Source organism: Megalops cyprinoides, chromosome 10 (genome assembly GCF_013368585.1).
Source record: "Megalops cyprinoides isolate fMegCyp1 chromosome 10, fMegCyp1.pri, whole genome shotgun sequence".
NCBI lineage: Eukaryota > Metazoa > Chordata > Actinopteri > Elopiformes > Megalopidae > Megalops > Megalops cyprinoides.
Window position 1 is genome coordinate 32,674,595 of NC_050592.1, and position 15,796 is coordinate 32,690,390.

A 15,796-nucleotide genomic window follows, 5' to 3' on the forward strand; every position below is an offset into this window, starting at 1 on the left:
TAGGTCTTTAAATTATTTAAGCAGGCTTAATTATATAATGGAGAGCACACAGAGAGACAACTGAAAATCCTAGCCCTAGAAGTAGAGATGTTACACTTTTTTTAGTGTCAGAGTGTATATTTGTGTCATCAACAGCTGTTCGTTGAAGGAACTGAGTAAATGATCCTCAAGTCTACTGTTGGATAATTCATGAGCTGCTTCTCTCAGCAGCATAGTGTCACTTTTGTAAATGCCCATGTCACAAATTTAAGTCTGTTTGCTACAGTCTTACATGGCATAGGTACCCACGCACGAGTGCACACAAACACACACACACACACACACACACACACACACACACTCAAACATACACACTTGCATGCAAGCTCACAGACACACAAACACACACACACACACACACTCCAGGATGTTTGGTCTGGTTTTAGAAGGGGCTGGCATTAGTAATGCATGAATTTACTCTCAGATGTCAATCACTGTCATATGGAAATTGCGCTGGCTTGGTGTCAGGTGTGCTTTGTGCGCAGCGTCTATGAAAACAGCAGGACAGACGATGTTGGGCTGTCTAAACAACAGCAAAGGAAATCCACTTACAGTCTGTTCTCCATCCTGTCTGCACAGCACAGGCAGGAATGTTGATGTTTCAACAAATGGTCCAAATTTCATTGCGTAGAATTGTATTACGATAAATATATTAGAAGTATGAAACTGAATTATAACTCTGTTGCATACTTAAGGGGGATATAGGTTTGTTCTCTAATAAAATACTGTGATATTTACTTAACCCCATATCAGACTGTATAATGAGACTGAATAATGAGACAATAATATTAATAATATTCAAAATTAGTATTTTTTAAACTTTATTTCTTTATTTAATTTTTAAAAAATATTTATTTAATATCTTTATTTAGATTTAAATTTAATTTAAGTAACTCTTTAAATGGATCTACATCACTGTTGGGGTAATGGTTTGGTCTGAGAGATGAAGCACTGTGACACAGCTGATTGATAAGCACTGTGTCCGTCCAAAAGACCACATTTCTTAGAGGCACACATTTGGATCCCAGTGCATTTGCACCCCCCTCGTGGGAGATGAGGTTTTTAATGTGCTGCTGAGCTAAGCCTGCTGTGGATGTGAGAGTGGCCTGTTTGAAAAGCCTCTGCATTGTTGCTTTTAGGGGATTCAGAGTCACATAGTCATGGAGATTCTTGAAATACAATTATGGCTTTTTGTTGTGCATTGTGTATTCAACAGTACTATAACATGGCCGTAGAGTGACCATGCAAGTCACTAGATCACTAATTTGAATTTGACAGATATGTATTCCTCTCTATCTTCCTTGCTAATGGAACAACAACAACATCAACATCAACAAAAATATTAATAAAGAAAGAAAAAAACTGAATACATTCACAGTGTTTTGCATTATCCTGAGGCTGGGGATAAGATACTCTATGTGCCATGATACTTATGCAAAGCCTGCATAAGAAGTCTGGCGTAATGATGTTGGATGTACTGTCATTTGAAACACAAATTAGGAAGAAAGGGGACAGTGGATGTGAATTTGCTTCCACTGGTCCAGCCATAGTCCAGTTAACTGGGGGCATCTTTTCAGTGTAAGAACAGAGTGCAAATCAAGCAAGCACAGTTTTTTCTCTGCATATACATTTTTCCACTAAAAAGAAGTACACGATCACTCGGAGTAAGGAACCGAGCACAGTGCTGTTAGACTGAACAGAATCCTTGAATTTTTTGAGGATGAGGAATTTCCAACATGCCTCCCTTCTCTCCGGCTGAAAAAAACCCTGTATTGTACGATTAAAAGGATCCGGGTGACGTGCGCAGATTGGCGGCGGTCAGAAATAGACAGGAATGTTCCCTTCCACCGGTACGAACCCAAAGAAAAGAGGAGCATCATCCAGCTAAAGTAGGGCACTGGTCTGAGCTGCATGGAGAGAGAGAGGCGCCTGGAAAGAGGGAGAGGAGGGAGAGAGGAAGGGGGAGAGAGCACCTCGCAGCTGTGCGTGGCCTGTCAGAGAGCTGAACAAATGGCCGCATTACGGGGGGTGGGGGGGGGGGGTGCAGGTTAGCCGCAGAAAGCTGCAGGTTATGCGCTCTAACCGCACGGACCCGGAGGACGGGGTGCATGTGGTGGGGGGAGGGGGGGGTCAGGCTTAATGGGCCAGGCCGCTGGCCGCGAGGCTCGCAGACTGATTTAGTGTGACGTCCCCTCTCCCTCTGTTTTCCTCCGTATCGATCCCCCTGGACGGGCACTCTCTTAATCGTGCGAGTGAGGCAGAAAAGAAGAAGAAGAAGAGGAGGGAGAAAAAAGGGCTTCAGTCAAAGGGGTGGACGGTGCATAGCCTTAGCGTCGCGTACATCCTCATTATACAGCCGCGCGATCCCTGCCTGGCCCGGGCTCCCATCTGTCACCATCGATTGCAGCCAGTCCATCCAGTGTAGCTCTGAGTCTCGACTGCATACGCATGCCTTAATGCTGCGCTCTCGCTCACAATTAACTTCAGTGCAGCAGGGTCACCCCTGATGGGAGGCCGATTACAGTGAGTTTAATATCATACTGAAGCTCAGATTAAAAAAAACACAGAGGATAATGACAGGGTCCCTTCCATAGTCCATGCAACTCAAGCCGAAGTCCATTTGAAGCAAGCAAGTCGATGGGGGACCGGCAGCGAGTGAGGATCAAGCGGAGGAGCGTTCCTTCTGCGTCCGAAAGAGGATCTGCAGGGGACGAGCGGGACATGTTACATCCAGGACTAAGGAGCTTGGCACATGCTAGAGAAAAGCTCCCCAATCACATGACCTGGGGACAGGCTTCAGAGAGAGGCCGGGTGCCATTGGCTCCAGGCAGAAACAGCAGGGGATGCAGGGTGCAGAGAGCTGTCCAAGAAGCAGAGGAAGTTCTGCCACAGCTACACAGTGCTGACACCAAACGTTCTGTTTGACACATATAGGAAAAAAAAAAAAAACTTTCACCCTCTGTTAACTTTCATGATAAATAGTTAAATTAACAGCTGCAGTTAATTTTTCAATTGAAAGCAAATGTTTCTCTTTATCAGTACAGTTTGTCATGTGTGCTGATTACCAAAAAATGAATGACAGTCAATTTTTGCTCAGGATCAAAACAACAAAAAAATTAAGTGAAACCTCCATTAGGATGACGTTAGAGTGAATGTTGATTTAAACCAGAGGTAAAGAAGACTGTACACCATTTAAGTTCTTTCTTATTCTTACTGAGAATTTCTTTGTTCTCTGGCAAAATACAGGGCAAGAGATAAGCCATCATTTCCCTCCTTCTAAAGTTTTGGTATTCAAAATACTGTATGGTAGTATAACATAATGTGAGTATTGCATTCAAGTGGTAAAGTCCATGTAAATAATCAGGCAGATGTGTTTAGCGCACTTTTTAAGAGACCCAAAATGTGAAGTGATTGACACTGAGGTTTTGTGACAGGATGTGCCATGTAACCTGTGACCTCATGGAAAAACCTAAATTGGGGATGTGGACTTAGAGGAGTTTTAGACCTCTCAGACCTTCACACAAAAGGGGTTGGTAGTGAGGGGCCCCTCGATTTTTTATTTATTTTTTCCAGCATTTTAGACAGACGTAATATTTTGCCCCCTTTTTCTCTCCTTTTCCGCCCCGAATCGTAGTAAAAACGGCGTCAATAATTAATGATCCAATTAATAGTTTACACAGGTTTTTATTGAGTTGTCAGAATGATGGAGAGCCTGCTGGCGGTGAGCTCCTGCCGTTGCCTCGCTGCCGTTGGCCTGAATCAGCAGTTTGCCGCCGTGGAGCCGGAGCGAAACGGGAGGCCGCCTCAGACTGCTGATGCTCACAATTTATCGGCGCGATGATGAGTTTCCCGCTCCCGAAAACCACCGTTACCCCAGCGGGGCTCCGGGGGGTGGGGGTGGGGGGTCGATCCAGGGCCCATTTTGTGGTAGACAACATGTTTGGCGTCTGCACAAACCTCGATGCTTCTGGACACGTAATGAGTCCACAGGGAAGGGGGATTAGCTGAGGAGGAGCTGGGAATCGGAGGAGGGTCCTCAGAGCCAGCTCCTCTGGAGCGGATGCCACGGAACGAACACTGCGCTTTGGGTCAGGGCCACATTCACAATAACGCTGATTAATATTCACAGGCATAAATCTGAGGCTGCTTCAGGTTTCACAGAAGGGCGCCTGGAGCATTTTTGTGAAAAATTAGTGGAAGTATACCTCACGGTCATCAGCTAACATTTATAGCGCTGCTTGAGATAAAGTCACAGTTTTCTGAAGAAGGTGGTGATAATTTTGAAAACAAACCCCAGTAAAAATGTTTATTTTGACGTATGAAGTGCCAGCAAGTAAACAGCCTCCTCGGGGCAGAAATATAAATTCTCAGAAAAGCCAACTGAACATTTTCCCTGGGTTTAATTTTGAAATGCAATAAACGTGGGTATTTTGTGCTTTGTTTGGAGAGTCATTCACCCAATACTTTTTTTATACTTTTTTCCCATTTTTTTTTCCTTCCCCCCTGGCAGGAAGCCTTATACCTTTTGTCCACTGTTCATTACCAGAGGTCACAGAGGTCATCACCAAAGTTGAAGACAAGTGTAATGTATCTTTACTGCATGTAGCATGACATGTCTCATTTCAGCAAATCACTTACAACAGAGCAGTGAACTCAATGCATGCTCTGGACAGAGAGTAACCTTGCGATGCACTGCCAGCACTAAAAAGAAACTCAAAGGAGCAGTAAGTAAATTAAAAAAGTGCTTTTGCCAGTGTTTTGGCGCAGTGTGAAGACTATGGTACACCATGTGGAGTCCTAATGCATTACCTGGTTGTTGCTTAAACTGTAGCAAAAGGGAGTTAAAGTTATATATTATATTATTGAATTCCTCATTACTGAAGTATTAATCCCACTCCATTCAATGGTAATATACTGTATCATCAAAACATTTTACTTTGTAGGACCAATGTCTCCACCCAAGCATTCTGCCCAAACTCAGGTCTAAGGTGTCCTCTCACTGTGTTCTAGTGCCTGAATTTCAGTGTGAGAAGGTGGCTGGCAAGCTCATTATACTCTTTCAGCAAGCCTGTACAGATGTTGTGTGAACCCAATCGAAGTGGCCAGAACATCCATACATTTCATTCAGCCACCGATCAGGCACAGAGATTTGGTGGTGCCCTCTGAACCAAATTGCATCGGCCAGAACTCTTCATTATCCATACAATTCAGACAGCGACATTTCAGACAATCAGATGCAGAGACTTGGTGGTGCGAGCAGGGACTGTGCTTTTGTATCCCTGCCCCCTGAGCTTGGATATGTGTGGTTGCACTTTGCTATAACAGCAGGAATAGGTGTGTTCATTGCAATTAATTTCACATTTGAATACTCTATGGCTCGCCAGATCAAGTGTTTGCGTAACCAAACCCCAGTGTTCTTACCCCAGAGCACTGAGTGAACTCAAGTTGTGTGGATTGAATTCAAGTATGTAAATAATGACTCACTGCAAAAAGACCTGCACTCACTCACACTTTCAGGCAGGAAAATGAATGTTTGTTATTTTATCCAAGGTTCTTAGGCTCTACTTCATGAATATTAATAAGGCAGAAAAAATTATAGTATTTTTTGTGAATTAAAAAAAAGTTAAAGTTGGACGGTGGTCCAAGTCTATCGATTGCTCAGAGTGCATGCTCAGATATTCAAAATATTCACTCTCGTCCCTATTTAATTAATCTCTGACAGCCACATAAAAGGGCCTCTTCATGAGGTGTTTAGCATCAGCTTCCACAAGCAGTCACTGTTCCTAATTGGGGGAAGGTGAGTAACGCAGCAGACTGTTTCCTGTTTCCTGTCCATGTCCTGTTCCTTCCATGTTTGTGTTCCTTGGTGGGTGCACTAATAGGAGAAGCTGTGGTGGAGGTTTACTGCATCCTACCTTTTTATCAGATTGGTGTGTGCAACCACAGGTACCCTTCAGTCGTGGTGATTAAAGCTGATTTGCAGGGAAGGAAACACCGGCATGTTCCTTGTGCATCACGAAAGCAAATGTGACCTAGAAAGCGGCGTGGTGAAGACGGGAGCGTTTGGGAGGAGAGTGAAGCCCCTCAGGCCACTCTTACCGCTAACAGCCCCTCTCTGCTCATCTTAAAAAGCACCTGCGGTAGAATGATGGAGCCTGCATGCCCTTCTCTCTCTACCTGCTCTCTCTCACGCTCATCTCCGCCTCGTGCCTCCTCAGCCTCCCTCGACCCCTCTGCTCCGGCTGTTCTTTGTCCCCTCTCCTTTCAGAGCATTCTGGAAATGCATAGCGTGCCCGCCAAACTAGCTTGAAGGGCCACCTTCTTGTGTGTGTCTTTGGAGAGGACTTTGAAAAGGAGAAGTGATGCGTGTTACTAGGAGTTGCATAAAGGGGGCTGTTTTAGATGACCTCATCTGCACCTGTAGCCACAAGCTCTGCTGCAGAGCAGTGTACACTCTCCACATTGCACATGAATGTTCTTAACTTACCGTCCATCCACTACATCTTTTCCTATATTTATTGTGGCGGGTACTTGTTTAAAAGGCAGTGCTATATGTTTTGTTGTCCTTCAATACTGATTAGCTAAAATAACTTTTGTGTCGATGAAAAATGTTTCAGCCGTTATATAGGGGAAAATAACCACTCGATGCGATGACGAATGAACACCTTCTCAAGTCCCCCGCCTTGTTAGCACTTGCTAATTTCACATTCATTACTGCTAATTGTTAGTGCTAATTAAGGCTAATAAATGTGAAATTAGACAGCGCTAACAGTGCGGGGGAGTTGAGGCCTCTGTAAAGTGGGCTCTGCCCTTGGTGGAAGTGTCTGCTCTGTATTCCTCCGCTCGAGTGGTAAAGGGGACCTTCAGAGGGATTTCTGGCCTACATTAGTGCAAGTGGTGACTGTGAGACGCTGCGGCGGGGTTTGTGTTTGTAACGAAGGCAAGCAATGCCTCATATTTGGAACCTTAGCAAGCGCGGCCAAAGGAAAACAGGCTTCTCCTCCTCTCCTGAGGCCCACCACGCTCCTGCAGTGACGGAGCGTTCCCCTCCTGGGAGAAGTCTCACCCCACCTCCAGGTTCAAATGTTGTCACTGCCTTAATTAGCTCAGTTTGCTAAGCCTCTTACTCCAGCTGTAAGGACGGCCTCCTGTACTCGTTGGAATTCATCAGAGGAAAGCTCGCCTGGTAAAAGTGACATTTCTTCGTCATCGAGAAACTCTCTCTCCAGAAGCGTCGCCCCTGTGGAAAGCATTTTTAAATGCTGTACACTGCCCACCATTGCTCACAGGGACTGTAATAGGCTCAGAAGAACTGAGGTTATGTAGGACATAGGCTGACCCAAGGAATCTTTCTCCCTCTCTGTACCTCCCTCCCTCCCTCTCGCTCTCTCAGTCTCTCCTCCCAGCCCCTTTCTCCCTCCTCTCTCACTCTCCCTTTCTCCTTCTATCCTCCTAAGTCCCTAATAAGTTCAATTCAGATTTATTTATTGTTGTTTTCCCTTTTTCAATCCCCTCTCTTTCACTTTCTTTTGCCTTTTTACTTTCTTCCTCCCTTTTCTCACTCTGCCTTTCTTTTTCTCTCTGTTCTATTAAGTCCGTAAAAAGTTCAAGTTTTTACATGGCAGGAACATGGCTTATACTGTGCTTTAAAAATGGATTCACTTTTAGATGTTATTTTCCCTTTCCATCCTCCTCTCACTTTTACTTTCCTTTTCGCTCTTTCTCCCTCCCTCTCTCTCACTCCTTCCCTCTCTCTTGCAGTCCAGTACCTAAGAAGTTCATATCTAATGAACTGGCAAGAGCAGAGAATGTTCTATGTGTTAAACATGGCTGCTTATTTCCCCCTCTTTCCCTCTGCTCTCTCTCCCCCTTTTTCCCTTTTTGTGGAGTGCAGGATTTATGCAGCTCCTCCTGGGTTCGATTGCTGTGACTTTGCAATGGCAGTTCAATGCTAGGCCGTGATTTCCGAGTTTCTGGGCCTCCCCCAGCCCCACACTCCATCACGCCCCCGGAGAGGAGGGGTGTCGAGCACCTGCATTTTTCACCCGTGCCCGTGACTTATCACTTGGCCTAACTCCACTCCTCCCTTCTGAACCTGGCTGAATTTAAACGGATCCTTCCAAAGGCCATTCTCACCTTCTCCTCAGGCCTTTTATCTATTTGTCTACGGTTGGGACCTGATTTTTTTGCTCTTTGTGATGTCTTGCATAGATACTGTAGACCTGTCCCAGCTCACTTAAGACATATACTGTAACAGTAGGTCACAGCCTCTTGTTTTAACTGTAAATTTCTCTGCGCTTTGAATTCTGCAAGCACATGCTTCAGCAGGTGATGCATGGTTGAGCTTGTGCTCAAGTCTTGTTGTGTCACCCGGGATGGGTTCTTTTGCTGGTGGTAGGGGTGGGGCAGAGTGGCGCGTGCGCAGGAAGGGTGACCCTGGTGTCAGGGATCAGGAATGACGAGCTCGGAGAAGCAGCCCGTGGAGATTGGGGGGATCACGCTGGGAGGAGTGTTAGAGCTGGCTTAGCAGAAGGAAGGAAGGTAAGCCCATTACCGCGGGGTGCGGACTCCCTGTCCGACTCGCTCCGAGAAGGGACCCGCTGTGGGAATGGAGCACCGCTTTCCCCCTCTCTTCGTCTGACTCCGCGTTCCGTGAGTACCGCCGACTGGGGCCGCGGGGGCCTCTGACACGGCCCGACCGCGTTCCACTTTGTGCCTGTGTTTCAGTGTGGATTTCAAGCAGGCCTTTCGGTTGCTGTCGTGTTGTTGTGGTCCTTCTGTGGTTGTGAGTTTAGCAGTCATTGAAATGAAGCAGTTGCTGAAGAAATGCATACAAAACAAAATCCAATGAAAAAAGCAACAGAACATCTCCTCAAGATTGTTCCTCGCAGCTAAAGATAAAGAGCAGGTTCGCAGTTCGGTTAAATACAGGCCTGTGATCTCCTGCCGTTCATAAGTGCAGCATTATCCGTGGCCAGCTTGACACACTAAAGCAGCTTTCTCTTCCATGCCCAGAGCACTGTGGCTTCAGAGGGTTCATGCGACAAAACGGGGGTTATTGACAGGATGAGATCATTGGCTGGACGTGCAGACACAGACGTGGCTGCTGAATTTTAAAAAGGCAGTGTTGGAACGTTCAGCCGGATCTTTAGCCTTGCCGTCCTGAATCCAGTCAGCCAAGACTTTAAAAAGCATCAGCCTTAAAAAATTGCACCCGCCGCCCCTGCTTGGCAGCTGATGTTAGAAGCAGTGGATTGTGGGTAATGGTCCTGTGATAGGCTCACGTCCTGTTCGGGGGGGGGGCGTACTTGTATACCCGCTGCTGTATGTGACAGAAACCACAGAGAAAGCCTTGACCCTGCGAACTTGGTTTCTCCTTGTGGTATTAAAGCACCCTTACAAGAGTTACAAGAGTGAAACCCTTGGATTCTTGTGCTCTTTGTTGTTTAAAGGGGCCACAGAGCACGGTGCACTTAATGGATTCAGCCTAAGTCTCTAAGCGGTTGCTTTTCCCAGCGTTTATATGAGGAGTGTGGCTTGAGTGTCGCATGGATTTGTATTGGTGAGTCTATTCCTCTTACTCCTCCTGTTGCTAAATAAAGCCTCAGCAAGTAGTATTGCTGCAATGTGAACGCACACAATAATTACAGCAATAAATACTATGCATCAATAGATTTGTCTAATGGTTGCTGCAAAAATAGGGACCGGTATTCTAAAGTTGTCTCTAATTTCCTGTGTCCACACTCCTTCTCCTTTAAGTTTGAACTGTTTACAGATAATGGTAGGGTCACAGATTTTCCTATCAGAGGAAATTACTTTTGAGGCTTCTCCTATACTTGTGCTAGGTGTAAATCTTGTGCTGTATATGATGAATACTAATTTTCTGGCCATAGTGTGGGCCTTCATAGCTGTGCATCTTTAAATGCTCACATGTTTCAAGAGAGGAGAGTAAAGCCACCTCTCATTATTGAAGCAGAAAGGAGCATCAGGAGTGCTTATAGCGAGCGGGTCAGGTTTTCCCACTCGGGGACCTGGCCTCTATTGATCCCTCTCCAGCAGCACCGGAAAGTTCAGGCTTATGGAGTGGACTGTCGAGGAAATGAAGTCTCCGTGAAGCACGCGCCGGCGACCGGGGGGCGGCTGCTGCCCAGCCGTCTTCCGCGAAATCCGCGCTCGCCTCTGCTGACGCTGACATTGTCCGCCTCGCTCTGTGCTCTTGAAGGCACTGTCCGCCAGTGCCTCCTCAGGACACGTGGGGTCGTGGCGAAATCTCAAAAATCCAACCCCCTTGGAGGGTTAGCTAAGGTTGCGGTGGTGCAGCAGTTTCGGCCTGGGTTAAACGTATTATGCTGTGGCCCAGGCCCCCTCCTGACGCAGGCTGATAAGATAAGCAGGAGGCTAACTTTGTTTTAGCAGCCCAGTCTGCTGGGCTTTGAATTAAGGTTGAGGACTGGGATAACAAATCTCTCAAGCTGGATGAGTTCCTGCAAAAATTGAAAAGGAAATAGTCTTGGAAAGAAGAGATGCGTTTGAGTATTTTGTGGATTATTTATCAAAAATATGGCTGGGGATGCACACATATCTCCTCCTATATCTTCAGCTGCTTCAAGGCCAATGCACCACAACAGCGTGAGGAGAACACACGGTTAAAAATAACCTCCTTCCCAAAAGCTTACAACACATCTGAAAACCCTGAACTGCAGAAGAGCGTGAAAGTATTGCTTTCAGTCACTGTATAATGTGTGCGTAAGGTCAAATTGGTAGTCCGCTGTTTGTTTTCCTCCATTCACTTTGTAGCGCTGAGTTTTCAGACCTGGACTGGGGAGGCTGTTTGTGTTCAGGTAAATGATACAGCTCAGAGAAGGCCAGGTCAGCAGCCACTGTAGCGGAGCTCATTCTGTGCTAAGGCCCGCTCGATTTAGTAGCAGGAGACTGAGTGCCGCAGGCTTCGTCTGGATTACTGCTGAATATTACCTACCTTTCTTTACCCGGGGCTCAAGCTGGAGTGCATTGTTTCAGAGACTTAATTCCATTTTAGGCTCAACTGCATTTTTGTTTTTGCTGTTGCTTCTTGCTGTTGTCGTGGTGACAGGCGGCTGTTACATCACAATTCCTTGGACTGCCATGTTAAAATTTCTCCCAGAGTGTCTCTGAGGTCTGCAGCAGGCAGACGGTGTCATTTGCTTCTTTCAGTCCTTTTTTGTTTCAGGTTGTTGATTTATATAAAAAAATGAAAGCTGTTCATCCACAGATACTGGTGCCTCTTTGTTCCCTGTCTATGTGTCTGAGTCTGCGTACGAGTGTGTATGTATGTGTTTGTGTGTATGCTGTATATATGTGTCCCTGGGTTTTATTGTTGTGTGCGTGTGTGCATGCGTGTCCGTGTGCTGGCGGTACCCCGTGGGTCTGTCCTGTCCTCACCTCTCTCCCTCCACTGTCCTCTCTTGTGTGCCGCATCCCGCAGGAGATATGGATGGGAGCTGGTGGGACCATGCGTCTTGGCATAGCAGCGAGGCCTCCCCAATGTCTTTGGTGAGGCATGCGGAGGCTCTGCCGTCTCACAGTCCTCTTGTCATTTCATGTCTCCTCCATTTTATTTACACCTCTGCACGTTTTCTTTTTTTCTTTCTTTTTTTATCCCACACCTGTAGGGGACAGTCAAAGGGGAAAAAGAAAAGCTATTGGGCAGGCGTTTTTGTCGGACTCGCCTTACACCTTATCTGAGAGGCAAAAGAAAACGGTGCGCTTTGGGGGCGGTTCGTTCGAAGAGGACTTGGAGTGGTGCGAGCCCCAAGTTAAAGACTCTGGCGTTGATACGTGCAGTAGCACAACCCTAAACGAGGAGCATAGCCATAGCGAGAAGGTACTAGCCTGCATTTTGGTTTTTTGTTTTTTTTTGGTTGTTTTTTAATTTAATTTACCTACTCATCTGGTCTTTGTTTGCTCTCTGTCACTAATTGTAAATAGGTGAGATGTTTTTTTTTTCTAATTTGTTACTGTTACTTACTTTGGGCTTCGTTTTTTTTTTTAATGTCAGTTACATTTTCGGCAGCATTCTTCGGGGTGCGGCTGAAATTTTGAACGTGGGGAACCCTCTTGCTTGCTTTGCTGTATGCTTTCTGGCAGCAGTTCATTCTAAAATATATCTATATTATATATATGAAAAACAAACAAACAAAAATGAAGAAATACATAAAAAAGACAGCTTATGTTTGTCGTGGCACAACGGGAATGTTGGGTCCTCCAGATGCATGTTAGTCTTTATTAGCATTTTGTGTTGTTGCAACGTAGTGGGCATCAAAGTACATCAGGGCTACTGTTCACCAAGGCCGACGCCCTTCACTGTTATGAAACCCTCCCCCACACCCCTACTTATTCAAGTGATTACTCTCCAGTTATCCACTGCGTTAAGAAGCAAATCAAAACAGAGCACTCTCATGCGAGGAGATTGGATTTGTTTTGTACAAAACAAAGTTATGTTTTTCTTTTTTCCCTTCCACTGTCATGTTTGTGGTTTTATTTCCGTTCTGTGGCCTCGTCCCTGCTGTCCGTCCTGTTTTTTTTATTTCAGACTTGTCCCTTTGACAATTATTTGCCCCTTTTCTGCATTTTTTGTGCATTTTTTCCCCCCCTTGGCTTTTTAGTACTCTACCTGTAGGTGTTGCACTGTGTAATGGAGCACTCCAGCAAGGTTACGGTTGCAGTCACAGTTTTGGGTTCTTTAGGAGAGCTCTTGTCTGCCTGCTTGCCCCCCTCACCTCCCTTCCCTCCCCCGGCATGAATCCCTGCATGCCCCTCACCCCTTACCATACACGTTGCCATGGTCACACAAACTCTGGACCTAGCTAAAAGCCCTTGCTGAGAAAATCGGTGAGCACGTTCGGATTTGACCTTTTATGCTCAATTGCAACATTTTGAAAATATTGATGATGATTTCAAATGATTTCAAATCAATCTCTAATATATTTTTATAAATAAAATCTCAAATTCTTTGTTTTCAGTACGAAGGTAGTGCTGACATGGGGCAATACAGCAAGCCAAGATGAAATTACATAACAATGTTTTTGATACATTTAGATTTGTTTCGTTAAGTGTATTAACCCACCCCTCAACCCCCTTCCAACACACACCCACACACTCAAACACACTCACACACGCACACACTGTGTTGGAGCTTCTGACATTTATATTGTTATGTGGGAGACAAATCCCCTTGTAGGCTCAGCCCCCTCCAAGGAGTGATTGGTGAATTATACAGCATCACCAAACAGATAGCCAATGGCTATCAAATGGTAAAACATCTTTAACACTGAAAGGTAAGATGACTGACAGAACTCACTTTTTCTTACAGAACATTGTAGAACAGTCTCTCTCCTGAGTGTGATTATTTGCTGACACATTGTAAATTATAATAACACAACATGTGCTTTAAGCTGTATTTAAACACAGTTACATAAGCAATTGACACACAAACCAATGTGAGAGGGAGAAGCAAATTCAGCTAAGGGCTTCCACATTCATTCCATGGTTTTCCACACAAACACGCACATGCACATGCACCAACAACCTTATCTATAACCTATCAAGAAATTAACTTACTAGTTTCTACAGCACTCACATCTTACCCACTTCATGTACTTCCATAAATTTTTCCATTAAATTTCCAATATTAATACCTAAAGATGATTTCTTTGCTTTGCTGCACATGGCTGTTCTCATTTTTCACAAGTGATGAGTAATGATTATGCCTATAAGCATTATGAATTGACATGAATTGAATCCACCCACAATGCGAATATGCAGAAGTACAAAGAAAATGCATCGTTACATCATTACACTATGACAGATTCTTGCTGTGCTAAATGCATTCCTGGGTCACGGAGAGCTTTTTACAGGTTGACAGACTTAAGTTTCACACAGCCTCTCTGGCACCGCTGACAGGCACTGGCTGGACTTGAGCAGCACAGTCCCTTTGATGGGGAAAAGATTGATGCGACAGTATTCTCCTAAGAGATAAGTGCTGTATTTCAGTGCAGTGACACACAGTACCCTTATCTACAGCGTGTGAATATCATTGCGCGTGACATCACAGACACATGTTGAAAATGGATAGTGGGGCTCCTTCTCCAAATTGTTTTCGGATCAAGTGCGTATTTTCTGAGTTGGGGGGAAACAGTGTCCTCCTTGAATTTCCTTTCTGTAACTCGGGGATGAATTCACAAGAGCATGAATCTGAGGTAATAATGCATTTTTATGCCCATATTTGAGCTCATGATTTTGTATTAATTATGATTTCAAACCAGTCAGAGTTATCTTAGCACTTAATGACAAACAACAACAACATAATGTTGAAAGTGACCACGACAGCTGAAACACATATTAAAGAGTTTGTGTTATCACAACATGCTTCAACACAGCAAATGGAATTGAAATAGACTCCCCCTCCCTTCCCTCCCTCCCTCAGTGATTGTGCTGTTTTGTTCTGAGATGCGCTGTGCAATACCAAGTCTCCTGGTTGTAAAAACACAAGGCATGTTGTCGCTCTGACCTCGTAGCACCCCGTGACATGGCAGCCGTCCAAAGATGGGGATCGCCTGATAGGGCGGATTCTGCTAAACAAGAGGATGAAGGATGGAAGCGTGCCTCGAGACTCAGGAGCCCTGCTGGGACTGAAGGTGAGTGGCGGCTGCAGAACCGACACACGCCGCACACCACCGCTCTGCCACACTGCACCGCTGGAGAGAGAGAGAGAGAGAGACTCCTAACAGGTGGGAGATGCCAGTAATTCAAAAAGTTGATCACCAGCGGGGCATAGCATGCAGAACAGCGCATGCTTATGTTAAGGAGACAGGGTGTCAGTGACATCACTGGCCACCTCAGTACTGTATGGATATAGCCATGCTTCAGAAACAGTGTTCATGGCCTGTTGTTTATTTGCAATTTCAGCCCCTTGAGTGGTTTCCTTATATTTAATTTTTGCATTTCATGCTTTATAATGTGGTGGTTTCTTGTGTGAAGTCTAATGGTAGTCAAAAAGGTAGCGGTATGGAGCTGTGTGGATATTATTTCAAACCAGTAGATCTTCACTGGATTTTCCACTACAGTGGATTTGTACACTAACAGAAGTGTATTATTAAGATTTTATACTTATGTTGTCCTTCCAGTTCTGTAGGATTGGAAGCAGTTGTTTTGTAGTGAGATGTCAGTTGGGTACAAATAGAAGGCATGCCTTTGTTTCTTTGATCCTTGATGGCTAAGCAAACCCAAAGAAAGGTGAAAGTAGGAAGAAAACATTGGTGTTCAGTCTTTTTGCGGAGGAGACTGTGATCATCTCATACTGGATGTATTCTCCTGCTAGACTCATTTCTCATGTAACCCCTGCTGTTCCCTGCTGCCTCTCACACTGGGGCAGCCAGGTGAGCACAGCCCACCTTGTATTGTTCTGCATGGAGCATGTGGCCAACGTGGCCGTGTGAAGGCACAGGGTGTGGAAGTCCCCCTCAGAGCCCAGCCCTCATTCTTACTCAGTTCCTGTCACACCGCGGACATGGCGCTAACGCCCTGACACCATGCTCCTGTGCCACATACTCGCTGCACTGCACATGCCATGAGGGAGGTGGGGACGTTCAGGTATCACACTTCATGCTTTCATTCAGATGACTGGTGTGCATCTTCATGAAGTGGTGTCACTGATCCCAGCCACTCCGATTTAACCTTTAGCCTTTCCCCCTACACCTTAACAAATGTTTTATGGCAA

At 45.4% G+C, this 15,796-nt stretch overlaps 1 protein-coding gene across 33 annotated transcripts in view; it reads left to right on the forward strand.

The window, feature by feature from the left end:
• rims2a (regulating synaptic membrane exocytosis 2a) overlaps positions 1 to 15,796 on the forward strand; it is a 187,774-nt gene that overhangs the window by 89,221 nt on the left and 82,757 nt on the right. For 19 of the 33 annotated variants that reach the window (XM_036538365.1, XM_036538367.1, XM_036538371.1 and 16 more), the window contains 2 exons: positions 11,691 to 11,902; positions 14,595 to 14,714. In XM_036538365.1, the coding sequence (XP_036394258.1) occupies positions 11,691 to 11,902; positions 14,595 to 14,714 (332 nt within the window). Of the gene's footprint in view, positions 1 to 11,503; positions 11,572 to 11,690; positions 11,903 to 14,594; positions 14,715 to 15,796 lie in introns of all 33 variants that reach the window. The other 14 variants (XM_036538373.1, XM_036538374.1, XM_036538393.1 and 11 more) reach the window with 1 other exon arrangement.